Here is a 24566-nt window from a genome sequence, read left to right on the forward strand (position 1 = left end):
AGAGGAAGGAAGAGCAGCCTTGGATACAGAGGGGCTGATGACAGAGGAAGGAAGAGCAGCCTTGGATACAGAGGGGCTGATGACAGAGGAAGGAAGAGGAGCCTTGGATACAGAGGGGCTGATGACAGAGGAAGGAAGAGCAGCCTTGGATACAGAGGGGCTGATGACAGAGGAAGGAAGAGCAGCCTTGGATACAGAGGCGCTGGTGACAGAGGAAGGAAGAGGAGCCTTGGATACAGAGGGGCTGGTGGAAGAGGAAGGAAGAGCAGCCTTGGATACAGAGGGGCTGGTGGAAGAGGAAGGAAGAGCAGCCTTGGATACAGAGGGGCTGGTGGAAGAGGAAGGAGGAGCAGCCTTGGATACATAGGTGGTGGTGGTGAAAGAGGAAGGAAGAGCAGCCTTGGATACAGAGGGGCTGGTGAAAGAGGTAGGAAGAGAAGCCTTGGATACAGAGGTGGTGGTGAAAGAGGTAGGAAGAGCAACCTTGGATACAAAGGGGCTGGTGGAAGAGGTAGGAAGAGCAGCCTTGGATACAGAGGGGCTGGTGGAAGAGGTAGGAAGAGCAACCTTGGATACAAAGGGGCTGGTGGAAGAGGTAGGAAGAGCAGCCTTGGATACAGAGGGGCTGGCGGAAGAGGAAGGAAGAGCAGCCTTGGATACAGAGGGGCTGGTGGAAGAGGTAGGAAGAGCAGCCTTGTATACAGAGGGGCTGGTGGAAGAGGAAGGATGAGCAGCCTTGGATACAGAGGGGCTGGTGGCAGAGGAGGGAAGAGCAGCCTTGGATACAGAGGGGCTGGTGGAAGAGGAAGGAAGAGCAGCCTTGGATACAGAGGGGCTGATGGAAGAGGAAGGAAGAGAAGCCTTGGATACAGAGGGGCTGGTGGAAGAGGAAGGATGAGCAGCCTTGGATACAGAGGGGCTGGTGGCAGAGGAGGGAAGAGCAGCCTTGGATACAGAGGGGCTGGTGGAAGAGGAAGGAAGAGCAGCCCTGGATACAGAGGGGCTGGTGAAGAGGAAGGAAGAGCAGCCCTGGATACAGAGGGGCTGGTGGAAGAGGAAGGAAGAGCAGCCCTGGATACAGAGGGGCTGGTGGAAGAGGAAGGAAGAGCAGCCTTGGATACAGAGGGGCTGGTGGAAGAGGAAGGAAGAGCAGCCCTGGATACAGAGGGGCTGGTGAAGAGGAAGGAAGAGCAGCCCTGGATACAGAGGGGCTGGTGAAAGAGGTAGGAAGAACAGCCTTGGATACAGAGGTGGTGGTGGAAGAGGTAGGAAGAGCAGCCTTGGATACATAGGGGCTGGTGGAAGAGGAAGGAAGAGCAGCCTTGGATACAGAGGGGCTGGTGGCAGAGGAGGGAAGAGCAGCCTTGGATACAGAGGGGCTGGTGGCAGAGGTAGGAAGAGCAGCCTTGGATACAGAGGGGCTGGTGGAAGAGGAAGGAAGAGCAGCCTTGGATACAGAGGGGCTGGTGGAAGAGGAAGGAAGAGCAGCCCTGGATACAGAGGGGCTGGTGAAGAGGAAGGAAGAGCAGCCCTGGATACAGAGGGGCTGGTGAAAGAGGTAGGAAGAGCAGCCTTGGATACAGAGGGGCTGGTGGAAGAGGAAGGAAGAGCAGCCTTGGATACAGAGGGGCTGGTGGAAGAGGAAGGAAGAGCAGCCTTGGATACAGAGGGGCTGGTGGAAGAGGAAGGAAGAGCAGCCTTGGATACAGAGGGGCTGGTGAAAGAGGAAGGAAGAGCAGCCTTGGATACAGAGGGGCTGGTGGAAGAGGAAGGAAGAGAAGCCTTGGATACAGAGGGGCTGACAGAAGAGGAAGGAAGAGCAGCCTTGTATACAGAGGGGCTGGTGGAAGAGGTAGGAAGAGCAGCCTTGGATACAGAGGTGGTGGTGAAAGAGGTAGGAAGAGCAACCTTGGATACAAAGGGGCTGGTGGAAGAGGTAGGAAGAGCAGCCTTGGATACAGAGGGGCTGGTGGAAGAGGAAGGAAGAGAAGCCTTGGATACAGAGGGGCTGGTGGAAGAGGTAGGAAGAGCAGCCTTGGATACAGAGGGGCTGGTGAAAGAGGAAGGAAGAGCAGCCTTGGATACAGAGGGGCTGGTGAAAGAGGAAGGAAGAGCAGCCTTGGATACAGAGGGGCTGGTGGAAGAGGAAGGAAGAGAAGCCTTGGATACAGAGGGGCTGATGGAAGAGGTAGGAAGAGCAGCCTTGGATACAGAGGGGCTGGTGGAAGAGGAAGGAAGAGCAGCCTTGGATACAGAGGGGCTGGTGGAAGAGGAAGGAAGAGCAGCCTTGGATACAGAGGGGCTGGTGAAAGAGGAAGGAAGAGCAGCCTTGGATACAGAGGGGCTGGTGAAAGAGGTAGGAAGAGAAGCCTTGGATACAGAGGTGGTGGTGAAAGAGGTAGGAAGAGCAACCTTGGATACAAAGGGGCTGGTGGAAGAGGTAGGAAGAGCAGCCTTGGATACAGAGGGGCTGGTGGAAGAGGAAGGAAGAGAAGCCTTGGATACAGAGGGGCTGGTGAGAGAGGAAGGAAGAGCAGCCTTGGATGCAGAGGGGCTGGTGGAAGAGGAAGGAAGAGCAGCCTTGGATACAGAGAGACTGGCAGGTTGCCAGGCCATAGGGTTGAGCACAGATGACACTCACCGCGGTCTCCTTGAAGTCCACCTCCCCTGCTGCCCATTTCTGCGAAGAGATTTCCTCGTCTGTCCAGTGACTGCCCTGGTCTGAGAGCAGGAAGCGCATTACCTCAGCACGGCCTAGAACGAGAGGTCAGAAAAGACCAATCAGGTTGGAGAAAGCACATTGTCTCAGCATAGCCTAGGCCGAGAGGTCGGAGAGCCCATTCAGACAACAGGAGGACCTGACCCTTCGCTTCTATCATGGATGGAGTCACCAGCATCAGCGGGCAGGTCATGGCAAGGTGCAGCACTGGAGCTGACATGTTGGGCCTGCTGTGTGAGGCTTCCATCCCTACGATATGACATCCATGTCAATGACAGAGCACATCGACAACTCAGCCAAAGGAGCGCTCTATGCCTTAAAACATCTCAAGAACATCTGACCGTTTAAGACGGTAGTTTAATCACTAGTTTCCTCTAAACTTGATTACGGCAACTCAATCTTGACTGGACTCCAAAGATTCACCTTGCGCCCCTAAAAGCAGCTCTCAGTGTGGCTGCCGGGCTCCTCATAGGAATTGAACGGTTTGATCACATCTCACCTGCCCTCAAAAGACTCAAGTGGCTTCATATCGAAGGAAGCCGCATCTACGGCATCAGTTGTATCACCCACAAAGCCCTTCACACAAAACTGCCCAACATACCTAGAAGCCAAACTATCAAGAGCAGGAAGAGTCCGGGCACTGAGAAGTGCCAACTCTCTTCTTCTCATACCTCCTAACCCGACGAAGAAATCATCCCAGGTGCGTGCGCTCTCAGGAAACGCCCCCAGGATCTGGAACTCAGGGGCATATTATCAAGCACGGCGTTAACAATAGCGCCGCTTTAGGGGCAGAAAACTGCTGCTAAAGCGGCGATAATGGGCTTGATAGTTTGCCGGAGAGAATTCCCATAATAGCCCATGTTTACGCCAGAACATGGGCTTCTATGGGAATTCACAAGGGCGTATTATGAAGCCCATTATCGCCGCTTTAGCAGCAGTTTTCTGCCACTAAAGCGGCGATAATGTTAACGCTGTTTCTTGATAATATGCCCTTAGTCCTTAAGAATCTCCAATGCGACCCCTCTCTTTCTTTCTTCAAAAGGGACCTCAAATCTCTGCTGCTTAACAACTACTTCAACTTACACTCAGGCGTAACTACGTTTCCTAAAGATTCATCCTACATTGACAAGGTCCTTCGAAACGGTTGTCCAACTCTCTCAGTCTCTGTTCTGTAACCCACTCTGTCACCTTAATGCTATATTCTGATTAAGGCTCCTAGTTTTCAGTTTTTACTGATTTTTACACATAAATACATACAGAATACAAAGTGTTTTCTGTCTCTATTTATTTTTAAATGCAGAGAATTTCTATTGTGAATCGCTGTGACGTGTCAGGGGTGGCTCCTCCAATAGGCCGGAGGAGTGCCGCCCACTAAAATACCCCCAAAAAGCCCCAGAGATGAAAAAAAATGGTAATAAATTTAATTCATGACCATTTTATTTTTCATCAGCCCGTCCTGAAGAAAGTGTCAGGACGGGGCAGTGCCTGCTGAGCGGCAGCAGGGAGGAGCGGCGGGCTGCCTGCGCACTAGTTTAAAACGGTGGCAGCTCCTCCGCTAAGGCGGAGGAGCGTCGCCCCACTGCTCTTACAGCAGTGAGAGTGCAAAATAAAATTACAATAACATGGTATTATCATTTTCTTTTTGGTTGCTTTGGGGCTGGATGTTCAGGGAGGAGTAGTGGACCGGCCTGGAGAAGAGAAGAGGATACGGAGAGGCGTCGGAAAAGGTACGTTTTCTTTTTTAATATTTTCAAACCGCAGCCCCCCACCGTCCACCCCCGTTCCCTACCAAGCTCCACTGGTTTGAAAGTGCGAATATCTCTTTGTCCGGCTGTCTTGCGACAGTCAGCCAGACATGCGCACTTTACATCTCTCAACCGTGGTGTCTTGGACAGCTGGGTTGAGAGCAAGCACAGGCATCCAAGGTCCTCTGGAGCGCTGAGAGAGGCAGCTCCCTGCAATCCTGGCGCTTCTCTCATGCTGGTTAACAGCATGAGAGCAGTGCCAGGATTGGTTAAGGAAGTTGGCTGGGGCCTTGACCGTCACAAGAGAAGAAGAGGACCTGAGTGAAGAGGACGCATCGCGCAGCAAGCACAGTAAGAAACTATGTATTTTATTTTATTCATGTGTTTATTTCATGCCCCCATTCACCACCCATGTGCCTGCCTCATAGTAGGCGCAGTTGCCGCCGCCACTGTGTGCATCAATGGTTTGTGGCTGCGATTGTGGAAACAAACCATTAAAAAGTTGCAGACTCCTCAAAGGAGGTACGAAAAGATTTACAAAGGGGACCCTGTCATGAATACGGTGCACCCCTGTGTTATCCCATGCGCCGGAGCTAAAAATGCTGCCCAGCAGCAGCGCAGGCACCCTTGTGTCATGGTGCAAGGGTGCCTGCACTGCAGAGGTGATTGTGTTTGTGCCGTAAGGGACACTTTCCTGCACAAAAACAATCATTAATGGTGTTTTGCTGTTTCTAACCAGCACTAATACAAAGAACAAAATACAAGGAGAAATGATGTATAGGCATTTATATAGCGCACTACTTACCCGTAGGGTCCCAAGGCGCTTCGACCGCTGCGAAACCCTTCCTGGCTTCCCTGAGAGATGGTCCCTTAATGGGTATCTCCAGGGTGAGACCAGGCATCCCCGGCGGGGCCGTTAGTGAGGATGAGGCAAGCTAATGCCCAGAGTTGCCGAGTGTGATCGCTGATCAGAGTGGGCACCGAGGCGAGAGAATTATCGAGTCCGCTGACCCTGGTCCAGAAACCTGCCGCGCCGGGAATCGAACCCTGGTCCCGGGCCGTCCTCTGCTCTCGGGTCTGCCGCCTCTAACCAGTGAGCCACACTGCTTCACAATGAAAGCTTTTCTCCTGGTTGCGCCGCTCGAACGCCTGCTTTTCAATCCCGTCAGTTTTTGGGGGGGCTGCATCAGAGTTACAGATCCTTGTGAACCTGGGGCAGGGTCTAAAATCAATGGCAGTGGCATGGGAACGCCCACAGCAACACCCCTTGCACGCCCCTTGGATGCAGAAAACTGCGGCAAAGATATATATACAAGGCGGTGTTAAGCCACGCAAAGTGGCTTAGCGCCACTTGTAAATATGGAGAAGGGCAGTGACCACCGGAACATGGACACTCTGGCGGCAAAAGCCTTTGTAAATAGTGCTGCTAGCGCGAACGTTGTTTATTTTAAAATGTACCTGTCTGGAACTGTTGCATGTTTTTAAAAATCACGCTGCCTATATTGCATTGATTTTGGCACTAGGCACAGGCTTCAGCCTCGTGTGCTCCGACCCCGGCCCACCACAGCTGACGCTGCTTGAGTGGAGGGCGGACACACACGGCCTGACACTCCCTCTCGCACGCCTGATGCTGGAGCTAGGCGGCAGGCGGAGCAGTATTTAGACGCCATGAATCGGCCGCGCAGCGGGAGCACCGCTGGTGCGTTGGAGGTGCGCCAGAGGTAAGCCTATCTGCGCCCATCCGCGCCAGACCGGGCCCAGGGCTCAGCACTATATCCTGTAACCCTCAGATCACTTTTGTGTATTTTAGGGACTCCTTGCTTCAAATGAGACAGCTTCCCCTGCCTCCCTGCGCCCACTCAATTACAATTGGGGACCCTCGCAGCTACTGCCTCAATTGATCATACACGCTATCTATTGATAAGCCCTCTTACACTTCTGACATTATTATTAACATGGCTCTGTTAAATTGCAGGTCCCTGCCTAAACATGCTCTGGAAATCTCCGTACTTCTAGAAGACCACCAGCTTGAGGTTCTGTTTTTAACAGAAATGTGGTTATCCCCAGACTCTGACCCTGATATCACCCAGGCTTTGCCTCCAGGCTTCCTCATCCAACATCTTGATCGATCAAGGGGAAAGGGAGGGGGGATAGCAATAATATATAAAGATCATCGTTCCTGCCTCCTTCGCGGCAGCCCCATATCAGACTGCGAAAATGCCCGGTTTGTCATTCAAGTCTCCCTTTGTAATTCTCTCTCGGGGATCCTTATCTACCGCCCCCCAGGTTTTATTGGACAATTCTGTAGTTTCCTCCTGGAAACGTCGCTTGCTTTGTCTAGTACACTCCCTAACTTTATGATCTTAGGAGACTTAAACATCCATTTTGATAATGTTGGAGACAATTTAGCAGTCGAACTGGCACTGGACCTAGCGGCTTATCAGCTTTACCTGCGAAATTGCCAACCCACCCATACATTAGGGCATCTTTTAGATCCTATTTTTTCCAATCTTGCTGATCTTAAGGTGCTGGCGGATTCCTGCTATTCCTCGCCCTAGATCTGTCCCCAGCACGCTCGCACGCCCTTGGTCAAAACTGGAATCGGAAAAATGGAGACACATCTTGGAGCTCTCCCCTCCTACTTGTGACTCTGACCCTGTATCAGCAGACACCAAGTTTTCCATGTGGATTGAAAACTCACTGGACATAGTTCTCACGAAAAAACCTACCCTTAAACCTCGGAGAAAGACCACCTCCCCCTGGTTCACTAAGGAGGTTCGTCTCCTAAAAAACTCTGCAAAAAAACAGAAAGGGAATGGAGGAAAAATTTTGATCCCCAAAAAAAGCAGGATTACAAACTTACGATTCTAAATTATAAAAAGGCCCTTAAATCTGCACAGGCTGCATTTTTTGAAGGAAAAATTAGATCCTCTTCAAACTCGTCAAGAGAAACCTTTCGTATAGTGAAAAAGCTCCTCAAAACCCCTGACCCCCACTATCGCTTGGACCCTCCCAATCTCCGCTGCAACGAGCTAGCCGAGTTTTTTTACCACAAGATTCGAAACATTTTGAAACATCTCCCTTTGCATAAACCTGACGACCTATTAGAACTGCTCCCTTCAGTATCACAGCAAACTGATTTTAGGTTAGAAACATTTTTGCCCATCACAGAAGACATACTCTCTGCCATTCTCCAATCAATTAAAAGCTGCTCCGCGTGAGATCCAGCCCCATTCAACATCTTAAAGTTAGCCGCACCTACCATCCTTGCTCCTATGGCGAATTTGATCAACATCTCCCTCTCACAGGGCATTGTCCCTCCGAGCTGGAAGAGGGCCACAGTAAAACTAACCTTGATCCCTTGGAGCTGAGCAACTATCGGCCCATCTCCCTTCTGCCAGGTATCAGCAAGGTGGCAGAAAAATGTGTCAACCGCCAGCTATCCGACTACCTTGAATCAAATGATTTACTCCAGCCCTCCCAGACAGGCTTTCGCCCGGGCCAAGGTACGGAAACTGCTATGATTGCAGTAGTAGAAGAGGCTAGAAAGATCCTAGATTCAGGAGGATCAGTGGCAGTGATCTTCCTGGATCTGAGTGCAGCCTTTGACACCGTGAATCATCTTACCCTGGTCCATCGGCTGAAGGGTTTGGGGGTCACTGGACTTGCCCTGTCCTGGCTGAAACCCTTTCTCCATAGCCGTTCTTTCCAGGTGGCGGAGGGCAATTCTATCTCCAACATAACCCCGGTACACTGTGGCGGTCCCCAGAGCTCATCTCTGAGCCCTACGCTTTTCAATGTGTACATGTCTCCCCTTGAGAAAATTGTTCCCCCACATGGTGTCAAACTTTTGACCTACGCCGATGACACCCAACTCATTGTATCACTGAGCCAGCTGGATCGCCCCTCCACCGACCTTTACTCCTGTCTCAAAGACATAACTAGCTGGATGGATAGGTCCCATCTCAAGTTAAATAGTGACAAAACCGAGATTCTGGTTATAGGTAACCAATCTCATTTTCGTCCAGAGACTATGTGGCCTCCCTGCATGGGTCCGCCTCCGATCATGAAGCCAGGCATCAAAAGCTTGGGAATCTGCCTGGGTAAAGGCCTCACGTTTAACACTCAAGCCAGGAAAACCGCGGGAACCTGTTACGGCCTCCTTCGCACTTCCCGTACAATTCTACCTCTGCTCCCCCTCCAGTCTAGGAAGCTTCTGATCCAGGGCCTTATATTGTCCAGGTTGGACTATGCTAATGCTCTTTACCTCGGGCCCCTAAGAAAGTCACGGCCAAACTGCAGGTCGTGCAAAACACAGGTGCCAGGATCCTTACTGGCACTAACAATCGATGCCCTTAGCTCACTGCACTGGCTACCGATAGTGGAAAGAGTTCATTTTAAAACTCTCTGTCCAACCATAAAATTTTCCATGGCAAAGCCCCCCCCCCCCGTTCTAAAAGATCTCATTGTTCCTTACAAAACTAACAGAACCCTTCGCTCCACTCACCTTCACCTGGCTTCTACGCCCAGGATCAAGAAGGCTCGATCTGGGGGACGCCTTTCTGCATTCAATGCCTCCAAACTGTGGAATTCACTTCCAATTGACATCCGTGCCCACCCAATCTTCTTTCTTTTCGTAAACTTCTGAAAACTTGGCTTTTCCCTTAATCTCCTTCCCTTTTCTGCACCAGCTCACTCACTAGCGCTGGGACGCTCACGGGCAGCCATGCGCTCTATAAATCTTATAAATAAATAAAAATAAAATATGTCCCTTTGTTTTTAAAGCTTTCCGTTTCTTTCTAAATCAGTTTCCGAAGGGGAATCTCAGAGATCCCTTGGAAGGGAGTCCACAATTTAGGTTCTGTTTTAGGCAAAGGATTTTGCTTCCATTCTGGCCCTCCCGACCCGACGCACCCTAGAAAAATTAGCATCGGAGGACCTGAGATCGCGAGTAGGAGCATACGTGTGCACTGAAGAGTGTAGGTAGCAAGGGCGCTGTTTCTTTAAGATTCGTCAGCAAATGGATAACGCTTTGAAATGGATTCTTTTCCTAACTGGGAACCAGTGAAGAAAATTAAGAGCATTAGAAGCTGACAATCATTTTGGGAGATTTAAGACCAGTCGAGCTGCTGCATTCTGAATGCGTTGCAACAGTATGAGACTCCCTTTGGCTGCACCAAGATATAGGGAAGATTCCCATAGTCCAGCTGTGAGGTGATAAGTGCATGAACTATGGTTTTCCTAGATCTGGCGTGAATTAGATCAAGAATTTTTTAAGAACATTCAGGGTATTAAAGCATTTCCCTGCCGTTTTCCTGAGTATGGGCCCAATGTAGGTGGCCCATTACCGGTCGGTAAACCCGAAATTCGGTACATTTCAGGCTTACCGACCGGTATTGAGCCATTTTAGATGTAGGGGATGAATCGTTATTTAGCGATTCGGTATTTACCGAATCATTATTTACCGATTCTGTATTTACCGAATCGGTAAATGGCATGTAGGAAGCACTTTTAGGAGTGCTTGTGTGCTCTAAGGATTCGTTATTTACCACCAACTATTAGTTGGTGGTAAATTCCTAATACATTCGAAAATGCAAATCTGTGCATTTTGAACAGTGCCATGTGGCTGACATACATGCCCTTAGGGCTTGTATGTGTGCCACATGTGCGCACAAGCACTATTCAGGGGTGCAACAGGGTGTCAATGGGACACCCTGCCACCCTTGAATGTTTCCCTATTTTATCGAATCGGTATTTACCGATTCGGTAATTCACATTCATTCCTATAGGCCTCCAGGCCCATAGGAATGAATGGGAATTACCGAATCAGTAAATACCGATTCGGTGAATACCGAATCGTAACGATTCGGTAATACTTACTGAATAAACACCTACATCCCATTTACCGATTCTAAGTTACCGAATCTGTAAAATTCAGTATTTTAGAATCGTTAAATCTTCGTTACCGACATCTGGCCCTTGATATTTGAAGGTTAATTTTGAATCAAAGGTTACTCTCAAGTTCTTGGCCTTAGACTTAGGAGCTGGGGGTTCCCCCAAAGATGCTCGCCATCAAGCTGATGTCTAGATAGAGGGACTTCTACCAACTAGTCAGATCTCCGTTTAGTTGGCGTTCAGGTTTAGGCAATTGTCGGTCATCCACCCTGCATTGTCAGATAGGAAGGCCTTAAACCTATCAGCCGTGATGGCAGAGGGGTCTGACAAATGCACTCATAGTTGGGTTTCGTCGGCGCCCGACACCACTTAACCCATATGTCCTTTCATGATGTCAGCCAGGGGTTTAATGTACATATTAAAGAGGGTGAGGCTGAGACTAGAACGCTGTGAACGCCTTTGGTGGAGTGAAACTGGTCTGACACACAGGATTTAAGTGTAACTTGCAAGGATCTGTACTGTAGGAAGGGGATAACCCATTTTGGGGCGTTGCCTCTCATTCCGGCCCCCTGAAGCCTGTATATTAGTATATCATGTGACACCGTGTCAAAGGCTGCACTCAGGTCATGTAATGTCAGAGCCGATGTCTGACCCTTGCCGGCGTTCAGTCTCAACATTTCTCCCGATAGGAGCAGGGCAGATTCGGGGGAGAATGCCGCTCTGAACCAGAGTGAGTGGGGTCTCGCAGCTCTTGGGATCCTATAAGGCTCGTCCGGCAGCGATGGACAGGCTTCTCTAGTGTTTTACCCCAAATGGAAGGAGAGGAATGGGTCTCATAATATCTAATGTGGACAGGACCATGAGACTAGGGTCAGACCCTGAGATTAGGGACAGACACTGAGACTAGGGTCGGACCCTGAGATTAGGGACAGACACTAAGACTAGGGTCAGACGCTGAGACTAGGGTCAGACACTGAGACTAGGGTCGGACCCTGAGACTAGGGTCAGACACTGAGACTAGGGTCGGACCCTGAGACTAGGGTCAGACCCTGAGACTAGGATCAGACCCTGAGACCAGGGTCAGACCCTGAGACCAGGGCCACACCCTGAGACTAGGGTCAGACCCTGAGATTAGGCACAGACACTGAGACTAGGGTCAGACGCTGATACTAGTGTCAGACACTGAGACCAGGGCCACACCCTGAGACTAGGGCCACACTCTGAGACAAGGGTCAGATCCTGAGTCTAGGGTGAGACCCTGAGACTAATGTCAGACACCAAGACTAGGGTCAGGCACTGAGACTACAGCCATATGCTGAGACGAGGGTCAGACCCTGAGACTAGGGTCATACCATTAGCCTAGGGTCAGACTCTGAGACTAGGGTCACGCCATGAGACTAGGGTCAGACCCTGATACTAGGGTCAGACCCTGAGACTATGGTTAGACCCTGAGAATAGGGTCAGACCCTGAGACTAATGTCAGACACCAAGACTAGAGTCAGACACTGAGACTACAGCCATATGCTGAGACTAGGGTCACACCCTGAGACTAGGGTCACACCATGAGACTAGGGTCAGACCCTGAGACTAGGGTCACATCATGAGACTAGGGTCAGACCCTGAGACTAGGGTCAGACCCTGAGACTAGAGTCAGACCCTGAGGCTAGGGACACACACTGAGGCTAAGACACACCCTGAGTCTAGGGTCAGACCCTGAGACTAATGTCAGACACCAAGACTAGGGTCACACACTGAGACTTCTGCCATATGCTGAGACTAGGGTCAGAACCTGCACCTAGGGACACACACTGAGGCTAAGACACACCCTGAGTCTAGGGTTGGACCCTGAGACTAGGGTCAGATCCTGAGACTAGGGTCAGACCCTAAGACAAGGGTCACACCATGAGACTAATGTCAGACACCAAGACTAGGGTCAGACACTGAGACTACGGCCATATTACTGAGACTAAGGTCAGACCCTAAGACTAGAGTCGGACCCTGAGACTAGGGACACACACTGAGGCTAAGACACACCCTGAGTCTAGGGTCAGACCCCGAGACTAGGGTCACACCATGAGACTAGGGTCAGACCCTGAGACTAGGGTCACACCATGAGACTAGGGTCAAACCGTGAGACTAGAGTCAGACCCTAAGACTAGGGACAGACCCTGAGAATAGGGCCATATGCTGAGACTAGAGCCAAGCCCTGAGAATAGGGACAGACACTGAGACTAGGGTCACACCAGGAGACTACGGCCACATCCTGAGACTTGGGTCAGACCCTGAGACTAGAGTCGTCAAGCCCTGAGACTAGGGTCAGACCCTGAGACTAGAGTCAGACCCTGAGACTAGGGACACACACTGAGGCTAAAACACACCATGAGACTAGGGTCTGACCCTGAGACTAGGGTCACACCATGAGACTAAGGTCAGTCCCTGAGACTAGGGTCACACCATGAGACTAGCGTCAGACCCTGACACTAGGGTCAAACCCTGAGAGTAGAGTCAAACCCTGGGACTAGAGTCATACCCTGGGACTAGGGACACACACTGAGGCTAAGACACACCCTGAGTCTAGGGTCAGACCCTGAGACTAATGTCAGGCACCAAGACTAGGGTCAGACACTGAGACTACAGCCATATGCTGAGATGAGGGTCAGACCCTGCACCTAGGGGCACACACTGAGGCTAAGACACACCCTGAGTCTAGGGTTGGACCCTGAGACTAGGGTCAGATCATGAGACTAGGGTCAGACCCTGAGACAAGGGTCACACCATGAGACTAATGTCAGTCACCAAGACTAGGGTCAGACACTGAGACTAAGGCCATATGCTGAGACTAGGGTCAGACCCTGAGACTAGAGTCAGACCCTGAGACTAGGGACACACACTGAGGCTAGGACACACCCTGAGTCTAGGGTCAGACCCTGAGACTAGTGTCACACCATGAGACTAGGGTCAGACCCTGAGACTAGGGTCACACCATGAGACCAGGGTCACACACTGAGACTAGGGTCAGACCCTGAGACTAGAGTCAGACCCTGAGACTAGGGACAGACACTGAGGCTAAGACACACCCTGAGTCTAGGGTCAGACCCTGAGACTAGTGTCACACCATGAGACTAGGGTCAGACCCTGAGACTAGGGTCACACCACGACACTAGGGTCACACACTGAGACTAGGGTCAGACCCTGAAACTAGAGTCAGACCCTGAGACTAGGGACAGACACTGAGGCTAAGACACACCCTAAGTCTAGGGTCAGACCCTGAGACTAGGGTCAGATCGTGAGAATAGGGTCAGACCCTAAGACTAGTGACAGACCCTGAGAATGGGGCCATATGCTGAGACTAGAGTCAAGCCCTGAGACTAGGGCCACATCCTGAAACTTGGGTCAGACCCCGAGACTAGAGTCATCAAGCCCTGAGACTAGGGACACACCATGAGACTAGGTCCACATCCTGAGACTTGGTCAGACCCTAAGACTAGAGTTAAGCCCTGAGACTAGTGTCACACCATGATACTAGAGACACACCCCGAGACTAAGGTCAGACCCTGAGACTAGAGTCAAGCCCTGAGACTAGGGACACATACTGAGACTAGCGTCACACCATGAGACGAGGGCCACATCCCGAGACTTGGGTCAGACCCTGAGACTAGAGTCATCAAGCCCTGAGACTAGGGTCAGACCATGAGACTAGAGTCAAGCCCTGAGACGAGGGCCACATCCTGAGACTAGGGTCAGACCCTGAGACAAGGGCCACATCCTGAGACTTGGGTCAGACCCTGAGACGAGGGCCACATCCTGAGACTTGGGTCAGACCCTGAGACTAGAGTCAAGCCCTGAGACTATTATCAGACCCTGAGACTAGGGTCACATCCTGAGACTTTGGACAGACTCTGAGACTGGGGCCAGACCCTGAAACTACGGTCACATTGCAAGATCATGGTCACACCTTGAGGCTTGCGATGTGACCCTAGTCTCAGTGTGTGTCCCTAGTCTCAGGGCTTGACTCTAGTCTCAGGGTCTGACCCTAGTCTCAAGGTGTGGACCTAGTCTCAGGGTCTGACCGTAGTTCAGGGCTTAACTCTAGTCTCAGGGTCTGACCCAAGTTTCATGATGTGGCCCTAGTCTCATGGTGTGTCCCTAGTCTCAGGGCTTGATGACTCTAGTCTCAGGGTCTGACCTTAGTCTCGGGGTGTGGACCTAGTCTCAGGGTCTGACCCTAGTCTCAGGATGTGTCCCTAGTATCATGGTGTGACACTAGTCTCAGGGCTTAACTCTAGTCTCAGGGTCTGACCCTAGTCTCAGGATGTGGCCCTAGTCTCATGGTGTGTCCTTAGTCTCAGGGCTTGACTCTAGTCTCAGGGTCTGACCCTAGTCTCAGGGCTTGACAGTAGATCCTGAGAATATGGTCAGATACTGAGACTATGGTTAGACCCTGAGATTAGGATCAGACTATGTGATTAGGGGGAGACCCTCATATGAGGGTCAAACCCTGAGACTAGGGACAAACCTTTAGACTATGGTCAGACGGTGCGATGAGGGTCACATCCTGAGACTAGGATCCCACCCTGAGACAAAGGTCACACCCACAGATTAGAGTCACACCCTGAGACTTGGGTCACACCATGAGACTATGGTCAGACCCTGAAACTGGGGTCACACTCTTAACTAGAGTCAGACCTTAAGACTAGGGTAAGACCATGAGAATAGGGGCAGACCCTGAGACTAAATTCACAACCTGAGAGTTCAGTGGTATAGTGAATACAAAGGCAAACACTGTGAATGGGTGAGAGAGTGAATCATAGGTGGTATTTCGCAAGAACAGCAAACCCTGAGACTAGGGTCAGTCCCTGAGAGTACATAGGTAAAAGACCTAGAAGTACAAGCTCTTATACTAGGTTCAGACCTTGAGAGTGTACAGGAAGATGTAAAACACGGCATTGAGACACGGCTGCACCAAAGAGCACTTACCTCTCATTGGGAAGTAACTGATGACGTAGTTCCCCACTGCAGAGAGAAGAGAAATGCACAATGTAATTAAAAGCATAGCAGTGTACTTAGCTCTACTAATTGCGTGAGCTGAGGCCCGAGAGAGAGGCCGTCAGGTGAATGGGCGCACTCAGCCCCACTTACCACTAGAGATTATACAATCCTCGTCCTCTGCTTGTAACTGGTGAATGACACGTGCACTGTTCACACTCAAGCTGGCGGATGGTGTTTACTCAGTCCTCACACTCGCCTTGTATTTGGTGGATAAAGTTTACACCACTCTCACACTCCACCTGAACTTGGTGGATAATGTTTACACCACACTCACACTCCTTTTGAAGTTAGTGGGTATGTTTACACAGCCCTCACACTCCACTTGAAGTTGGTGGATAAACTTTACACAGCCCTAACACGTCACTAGAAGTTGGTGGATAAAGTTTACATAGCCCTCACTTTCCACTTGAAGTTGGTGGATAAAGTTTACACAGCCCTCACACTCCACTTGAAGTTGGTGGATAAAGTTTACACAGCCCTAACACTCCACTAGAAGTTGGTGGATAAAGTTTACACAGCCCTCACACTCCACTTGAAGTTGGTGGATAAAGTTTACACAGCCCTCACACTCCACTTGAAGTTGGTGGATAAAGTTTACACAGTCCTCACAGGTCACCTGCAGCTGGTGGGTAATGTTTCCCCTGACATCACTCTGTACCTGCAGTTAGTGAATGAAGCCTCCACCACCTAAAGCTCCACCTGCATCTGGTGGATAAAGTTTACACCACCCTCGCACTCCACCTGCAGCTGGTGGATAAAGGTTACACCACCCTCACACTCCACCGGTGGATAAAGGTTACACCACCCTCACACTCCACCTGCAGCTGGTGGATAAAGGTTACACCACCCTCACACTCCACCTGCAGCTGGTGGATAAAGTTTACACCACCCTCACACTCCACCTGCAGCTGGTGGATAAAGCTTACACCACCCTCGCACTCCACCTGCAGCTGGTGGATAAAGGTTACACCACCCTCACACTCCACCTGCAGCTGGTGGATAAAGTTTACACCACCCTCACACTCCACCTGCAGCTGGTGGATAAAGCTTACACCACTCTCACACTGCACATGAAGATGGTGGATAAAGTTTACACCACCCTCACACTCCACCTGCGCTTGTGGATAAACTTTACACAGCTCTCACACTCCGCCTGAACTTGGCAGATAAAGTTTACACCACCCTCACACTCCACCTGCAGCTGGTGGATAAAGTTTACACCACCCTCACACTGCACATGAAGATGGTGGATAAAGTTTACCCAGACATCACTCTGTACCTGCAGTTAGTGAATAAAGCCTAAAGCTCCTCACACTCCACCTGCAACTGGTGAATTGAGCTTAAAATGTCCTCACCCTATGTCCTCAGCTGCTGTATGAAGCTTGCACAGACCTTACACTCCACTCACAGTCAGTGGATAAATCTTACACAGCCTTCACACACCACCTACCCTGGACTTACAAAGACCTTATGCTACCAGCAGCTGGTGGATGCAGTTTACACAAGGCCTCCCATGCCACCCACAGCTGGTGGATGAAGTTTACTTAGTCATCATATTACACCTGCAGATGGTGGGTGATTTTTACACAATCCTCAAATGTCACCAGCAGCGGGTGGATGAAGTTTACACAATCCTCAAATGTCACCAGCAGCGGGTGGATGAAGTTTATACAATCCTCACACGTCACCAGCAGCTGGTGGATGAAGTTTACACAATCCTCACATGTCACCTGCAGCTGGTGAATGAGGTTTACACAATCCCCACACGTGACCTGCAGCTTGCGGATGAAGTTTACACAATCCTTACACATCACCTGCAGCTGGTGGATAAGGTTTACACAATTCTCACACATCACCTGCAGCTGGAGGATGAAGTTTACACAATCCTCACACATCACCAGAAGCTGGTAGATGAAGTTAACACAATCATCACACATCACCTGCAGCTGGTGGATTAAGTTTACACAGTCCTCACATATCACCTGCAGCTGGTGGATTAAGTTTACACAGTCCTCACACATCACTTGCAGCTGGTGGATTAAGTTTACACAGTCCTCACATATCACCTGCAGTTGGTGGATTAAGTTTACACAATACTCACACATCACCTGCAGCCGGTGGATGAAGATTACACAATCCTCACACATCACCTGCAGTTGGTGGATGAAGTTTACAGAATCCTCACACATCACCTGCAGTTGGTGGATGAAGTATACACAATCCTCACACATCACCTGCAGCTGGTGGATGAAGTTTACACAATCCTCACACATCACCTGCAGTTGGAGGATGAAGTTTACACAATCCTCACATATCACCTTCAGCTGGTGTATAAAATTTACATAATCCTCACACATCACATGCAGTTGGAGGATGAAGTTTACACAATCCTTACACTACCAGCAGCTGATGGATGACGTTTACACAAGGGCTCTCATGCCACCCACAGCTGGTGGATGAAGTTTACATAGTCATCATATTTCACAGGCAGCTGGTGGATGAAGCTTACGCAAGGCCTCTAATGCCACCCACAGCTGGTGGATGAAGTTTACACAATCCTCACACATCACCTGCAGCTGGTGGATGAAGTTTACATAGTCATCATATTTCACAGGCAGCTGGTGGATGAAGCTTACGCAAGGCCTCTCATGCCACCCACAGCTGGTGGATGAAGTTTACACAATCCTCACACATCACCTGCAGCTGGTGGATGAAGTTTACACAATCCTCACACATCACCTGCAGCTGGTGGATGAAGTTTACACAATCCTCACACATCACCTGCAGCTGGTGGATGAAGTTTACACAATCCTCACACATCACCTGCAGCTGGTGGATGAAGTTTACACAATCCTCACACATCACCTGCAGCTGGTGGATGAAGTTTACACAATCCTCACACATCACCTGCAGCTGGTGGATGAAGTTTACACAATCCTCACACATCACCCACAGCTGGTGGATGAAGTTTACACAATCCTCACACATCACCTGCAGCTGGTGGATGAAGTTTACACAATCCTCACACATCACCTGCAGCTGGTGGATGAAGTTTACACAATCCTCACACATCACCAGCAGCTGGTGGATTAAGTTTACGCAATCTTCATTCATCACCTGCAGCAGGAGGATGAAGTTTACACAATCCTCACACATCACCTGCAGCTGGTGGATGAGGTTTACACAATCCTCACACTGCCATCAGCTGATGGATGAAGTTTACAATGGGCCTAATTCATAGAACTAACGTAAGATAAAATACTAAACTTACTACCATTTTGGTATTAACAGAAGGCACTTAGGGCCAGATGTAGGAGCCTTAATACCGGTCGGAAACGGCCGATTTCGGCCGTTTTTGACCGGTATTTGGCTTTTGAGATGTAGGGGGCATTTTATTTACAGAATCGGTATATTTACCGATTTGGTAAATATACAGAATCGGTAAAATACCGAATCGGTAAATTTACCGATTCTGTAAATCAAGATGTAGGTGGCACTGTAATCAGTGCCACAGGCCCTTACCGAATCGTTATTTACCATGGAATACTATTCCATGGTAAATAACGAATTCCAGTGTACATGCCCATCTGTGCATGTACACCTGTGCCATGTGGTACACAGACATGCCCTAAGGGCATGTCTGTGTGTCAAATGGCACACAAGCCAGAAACAGGGGAGCAACAGGGTGTCAAAGTGACACCCTGTCACCCTTGCAAAATCGGTAATTTTACCGATTCTGTAATTACAGAATCGGTATTTGCCATTGATTCCTATGGGCTTCAAGGCCCATAGGAATCAATGGCAAATACTGATTCTGTAATTACAGAATCGGTAATTACCGAATCATACAGATTCGGTATTTTTACAGATTATTTTACCTACATAGCAATTACCGAATAGTGAATACCGAATCTGTAAAATTCGGTATTTACCATTCGGTAAATTGCTATTACCTACATCTAGGCCTTAGTCATTTCGGTATTCACAGAAGAAGTCATTAGGAGTCCTAAAGTTAAGAGTCCTAACTTTACTACTCCTAAACTGAGAAAAATCCTAACTTTAAGACTCTCTGTATTCTCAGAAGGCCTCGGACCTGGGGATCTGGGTTCGAGTCTCGATAACAACGCCAAAACCTCCTGTGATTCTGGGCAAATCACTTAATCTCCCGTGCCTAAAATGAATGTGTCCTCATGCAACGTAACTGGTAATATGTAAAGAGCTCTGATAGCTGATTCGGTTCAGGTCTAGTTCGTGCTATTTAAAACACTGAAAAAAAAATTAAAAAATTACAATTTAGGACTCCTAAATGCCTTCTGTGAATACCGAAAGTCTTAAAGTTAGGATTTTTCTCCGTTTAGGAGTAGTAAAGTCAGGACTCCTAACTTTAGGACTCCTAAATGCCTTCTGTGAATACCGAAAGTCTTAAAGTTAGGATTTTTCTCCGTTTAGGAGTAGTAAAGTCAGGACTCCTTACTTTAGGGCTCCTAAATTACTTCTGTGAATACCGAAATGAGTAAGTGCCTTCTGTGAATACTAAAATGGTAGTAAGTTTAGGATTTTGTGAATCGGGCCCATAGTCATCATAGTCCACAGGCAGCTGGTGGATGAAGTTTACACCATTCTCACACTACCAGCAGCTGGTGGATGAGGTTTACACAGTCCTCGCACTCCACCTACAGTTATGGGACTCGCAGACCCTTTCCACCCACTGCTGAGCCCCAACTCCAGAGAATGTCATATTCTCTCCAGCTGGTGTTTTGACCTCGGGAGATCTCCTGGTTTCACTGCTGAAGCCCCCCTCGCACCCTCCCCCACCAGGAAGACATTGTATGCCCATGTGGAGAAGTGTGGCTCATTGGTTAGAGGAGGCATACCCTGAAGCTGAGGTCAGACCCGGGACCAGGGTTCGATTCCCGACGCGGCAGGGTCCTGAACCCAATTTTCCACAGACTCGATAATTCTCGCTTCGGTGCCCACACTAAGCACGAGTTCACACTATGCAGCTCTGGGCAACAAGCTTGCTTAATCTCCACAACAGCCCCCCACGGCGGGATGCCTGGCCTTCACCTTGGGGATGCCCAGTATGGGTTATCTCACAGGGAAAAACCAGGACGGGTTCCCAAGGCAAGCGCCGAGATGCCCAAGGGTACATCGAGCGCTATATAAGAACACACATACATACATACATATACATACATACCTGGTGTTGGCACATGGAAGGCTGTGACAAGGGGTACTTACTTCTGGTGGTAAGGGCAGAGATGCTGGTGACCTCTTCAAGGCTGCAGGGTTGGTACCTTCAGCGGTGCTTTACTCCCACTCTCAGCACTGACTGGTTCCACGCAGTCTCAGAGCCGTGCACCTCCACCTGGTGAAGTCTCCAGTGGGGGTGTCTCTCGCCTTCACTTAGTGTCTTTCCCGGTAGAAGTGAGGCTGTGGCACCTCTTCTCTAGGTCTGGTTTCCAGAAGCACTGATTTACTCCTCCTGTTGGTATGGTTTCCAGCAACAAGGTCTTACTCCCTCCCAGGCTCGAGCTCTCCGTCTCTCCTTCTGTTCTGCCCTCCTCCTGCTCCTGTTGTATTTATGCTCCCTGGGTCCAGGTGAGTCAGGGTGAGGTGGGAGTGTTGTGTGTATTGTGGGGGGAGTCGGCTAAACCTCTCCATTTGTTGCTTAGGGATGTGCCAGGCACTGCACCCATGTATGCAGGGCATTGAAGCTGCTGAGTGATGCCAGACCACAGATGCTGGCATGCCTGGGGTTCACAAAGAGCCTACAAGCCCAGGGTGGGGCAAGTTGTTGTCCAATCACATCCTCTCTAAGATTGACAGTCTGTCTTCGCTCTCTATGATCACCTGCCCTCTTGAACTGAGGTGAGGTTTCACCCTCCACTGGTAGTTGGACTGAGATACCATTCTTACATTCCATCTATAGGTGCCATCCACAGGGTGGAAAGCTGCCCTGGGATGGCCCGGGTATCTGGGTGGCTTTGGCTTGTTATATGGGGCAGAGTAATTATGGGGCAGAGTATTCATAGGACAGAGTAATCATAGGACAGAGTAATCATGCGGCAGAGTAATCACAGGACTGAGTAATCACAGGACAGAGTAATCACAGGACTGAGTAATCACAGGACAGGGTAATCACAGGACTGAGTAATCACAGGACTGAGTAATCATGGGGCAGAGTAATCATAGGACAGAGTAATCACAGGACAGGGTAATCACAGGACTGAGTAATCACAGGACTGAGTAATCATGGGGCAGAGTAATCATAGGACAGAGTAATCACAGGACTGAGTAATCATGGGGCAGAGTAATCATAGGACAGAGTAATCACAGGACTGAGTAATCATAGGGCAGAGTAATCATAGGACAGAGTAATCACAGGACTGAGTAATCACAGGACTGAGTAATCATAGGGCAGAGTAATCATAGGACAGAGAAATCACAGGACTGAGTAATCATAGGACAGAGTAATCATAGGACAGAGTAATCACAGGACTGAGTAATCATAGGGCAGAGTAATCATAGGACAGAGTAATCACAGGACTGAGTAATCATAGGGCAGAGTAATCATAGGACAGAGTAATCACAGGACTGAGTAATCACAGGACTGAGTAATCATGGGGCAGAGTAATCATAGGACAGAGTAATCACAGGACAGGGTAATCACAGGACTGAGTAATCACAGGACTGAGTAATCATGGGGCAGAGTAATCATAGGACAGAGTAATCACAGGACTGAGTAATCATGGGGCAGAGTAATCATAGGACAGAGTAATCACAGGACTGAGTAATCATAGGGCAGAGTAATCATAGGACAGAGTAATCACAGGACTGAGTAATCACAGGACTGAGTAATCATGGGGCAGAGTAATCATAGGACAGAGAAATCACAGGACTGAGTAATCATAGGACAGAGTAATCATAGGACAGAGTAATCACAGGACTGAGTAATCATAGGGCAGAGTAATCATAGGACAGAGTAATCACAGGACTGAGTAATCATAGGGCAGAGTAATCATAGGACAGAGTAATCACAGGACTGAGTAATCATAGGGCAGAGTAATCATAGGACAGAGTAATCACAGGACTGAGTAATCACAGGACTGAGTAATCATGGGGCAGAGTAATCATAGGGCAGAGTAATCACAGGACTGAGTAATCACAGGACTGAGTAATCACCGGACTGTGTAATCAAAGGACAGAGAAATCATAGGACAGTAATATATGAACTTTTAAGTCTTATTCTGACTTTGTTCTTATGTTGCTTTTCCAACTCCATTGTTTATATCTCTTCAGTATCCCCTTGGATATCAAACATAGGTCATATTGTATTGCTATGTTCATTGAGTTGCTTATATGTTCTATGTAAAGGACCAGCGAGGGTATGATTAATGGCATGGGGAGAATATGGAAAACCACTGGGCTAAGTATCTTGCCATTTATTTTTAAACTACCATAAAAATACAGTTGATTTAAATTGAAAAAATATATATTTGATAAAATGATGGAGAAACTGTACAAATGGTCTTCCCTCAACTTATCATGGTGGGGTAAACAGAGGCAATCAAAATGCAATAGGTCCACGGGTGCGGTAGGTACTGTCCATCTTACCTGTTACTTTTCATGAATCTTTTCTGCCAAAATTAAAAAAGTCCTTGCTAATTATTTAGAATAATTAGGCCCCATGGATTAAATATAGAATGTTACTGAGTTCAAAATTAGAAGGGGGGTTAAGTAGCTCATATTTTAAGAAATAATATGTTCTTCCTAATAGCATAAAGAGTTTATTGGTTTTCTAATCCAGATCCCTACTTAACACCCTGGTGGCTTTTACTCGAGAGAAATGTTACAGCGCTGTTTCTTTTACAAGCAATTGTTACTAAGGATTGCAAAAAAGTAAATTATATACTCCAAATCTCAGTACTACTAAAACTGCTCTACTCATTCAATCAATTGGAATCTAATAAAGCGAGTCGACTCACCTATGAGGGTCTCAAGGCGCTGGGCTATACGAAGGGGCATATGCACAAGGAGCTATCGCCGAATGAACGGCACTTTATCACAGCCAAAGAAATGAGCATCACACATACACATCCGAAGCAAACAATGAAACTTTATTGAAATTAACACAGAAATGAAATGAAGAAACATGGCGGCTCCCCTCGGGGCAATCCATAGGCCACAGCCCGCAAGACAAAAAACATGATAAGAAGGTGTGTCCTGCACACATCAAAGGACAGAGAGAGAGAGAGCAAAGGAGAGAGAGAGAAAAAGAGGGAAGTAGAGATAGAGAGAGAGAAGAAGAGTGGGGTAGAGGGAGAGAGAGAGAGAGAGAGAGAGAGAGAAGAAGGGAGGTGGAGGGAGAGAAAGAGAGAGAAGAAGATAGGGGGCGAGAGAGAAGAGAGGAGGGGGGAGAGAGAGAGAGAGAAGACAAGAGAGAAAGAGAGAAAAGAAGAGAGGGAGAGAGAGAGAGAGAAGACAAGAGAGAAAGAGAGAAAAGAAGAGAGGGAGAGAGAGAGAATGTGAACCTGAGCACCCAGGCCACACTGCTCACCTGCTGCCACTGGTGTGTCTCCAACCACTTGCCGGTATGTATAGCAGTACACCAGGTCACACATCAGAGTCAGAGCCATCATCTGAAACAGAGTTCAGATACATGACTGGCACAGTACACACACTTTCACAAGACAATATTGCTTGCCCGCCCGCCCATGCACACTCAGGCAGAAGCATCACAGCCCCTCCTGCTGCCCATCGGAGCATGCCCGCCCATGCCTACTCGGGCCTCACTGTTCACCTTCTGCCACCGGCGTGTAGAGAGACTGTCCCATATGTCACAAGCCTGAGGCCCGCGGACATGGCACCCTCCACACCATCCATCCACGCTGCAGAGGCCACCAGGTCTCACATCTGGTGCTGGGACTTGAGTACACCATAGCATAGTACATACCAGGGCCCCCGGCAACATCGCAGCCTGCACAGCAGCTCAGCCCAATGCGTGCCACTAACTCTGTGATCCCAGAAGCGAGGCACCATGGCGGTAGGCCCGCGCAGCCTGCTGGCTCGGCCTACACTTCTGTCCAGAACGGCACACAAATCCTGAGCAGTCCGACCACCGGGTCGGGGCTGCACACCCACTCAGAAGCTCAAGG

At 49.2% G+C, this 24566-nt stretch overlaps 1 protein-coding gene across 1 annotated transcript in view; it reads right to left on the reverse strand.

Annotated features, from left to right (window-relative positions):
• LOC147736659 (glutathione S-transferase P 1-like) overlaps nucleotides 1-20966 on the reverse strand; it is a 62902-nt gene extending 41936 nt beyond the window's left edge. Inside the window, exons 1-3 of the mRNA XM_086953800.1 lie at nucleotides 20650-20966; nucleotides 15337-15372; nucleotides 2642-2754 (exon numbers count right to left, since the gene is read on the reverse strand). Coding sequence (XP_086809926.1) covers nucleotides 2642-2754; nucleotides 15337-15372; nucleotide 20650 — 150 coding nt within the window. The 5' untranslated portion in view covers nucleotides 20651-20966. The remainder of the gene's footprint in view (nucleotides 1-2641; nucleotides 2755-15336; nucleotides 15373-20649) is intronic.
• Nucleotides 20967-24566: the final 3600 nt, after the last annotated feature.

The sequence above is a fragment of the Lissotriton vulgaris genome, chromosome 1_2, assembly GCF_964263255.1.
Source record: "Lissotriton vulgaris chromosome 1_2, aLisVul1.2, whole genome shotgun sequence".
Taxonomy (NCBI): Eukaryota; Metazoa; Chordata; class Amphibia; order Caudata; family Salamandridae; genus Lissotriton; species Lissotriton vulgaris.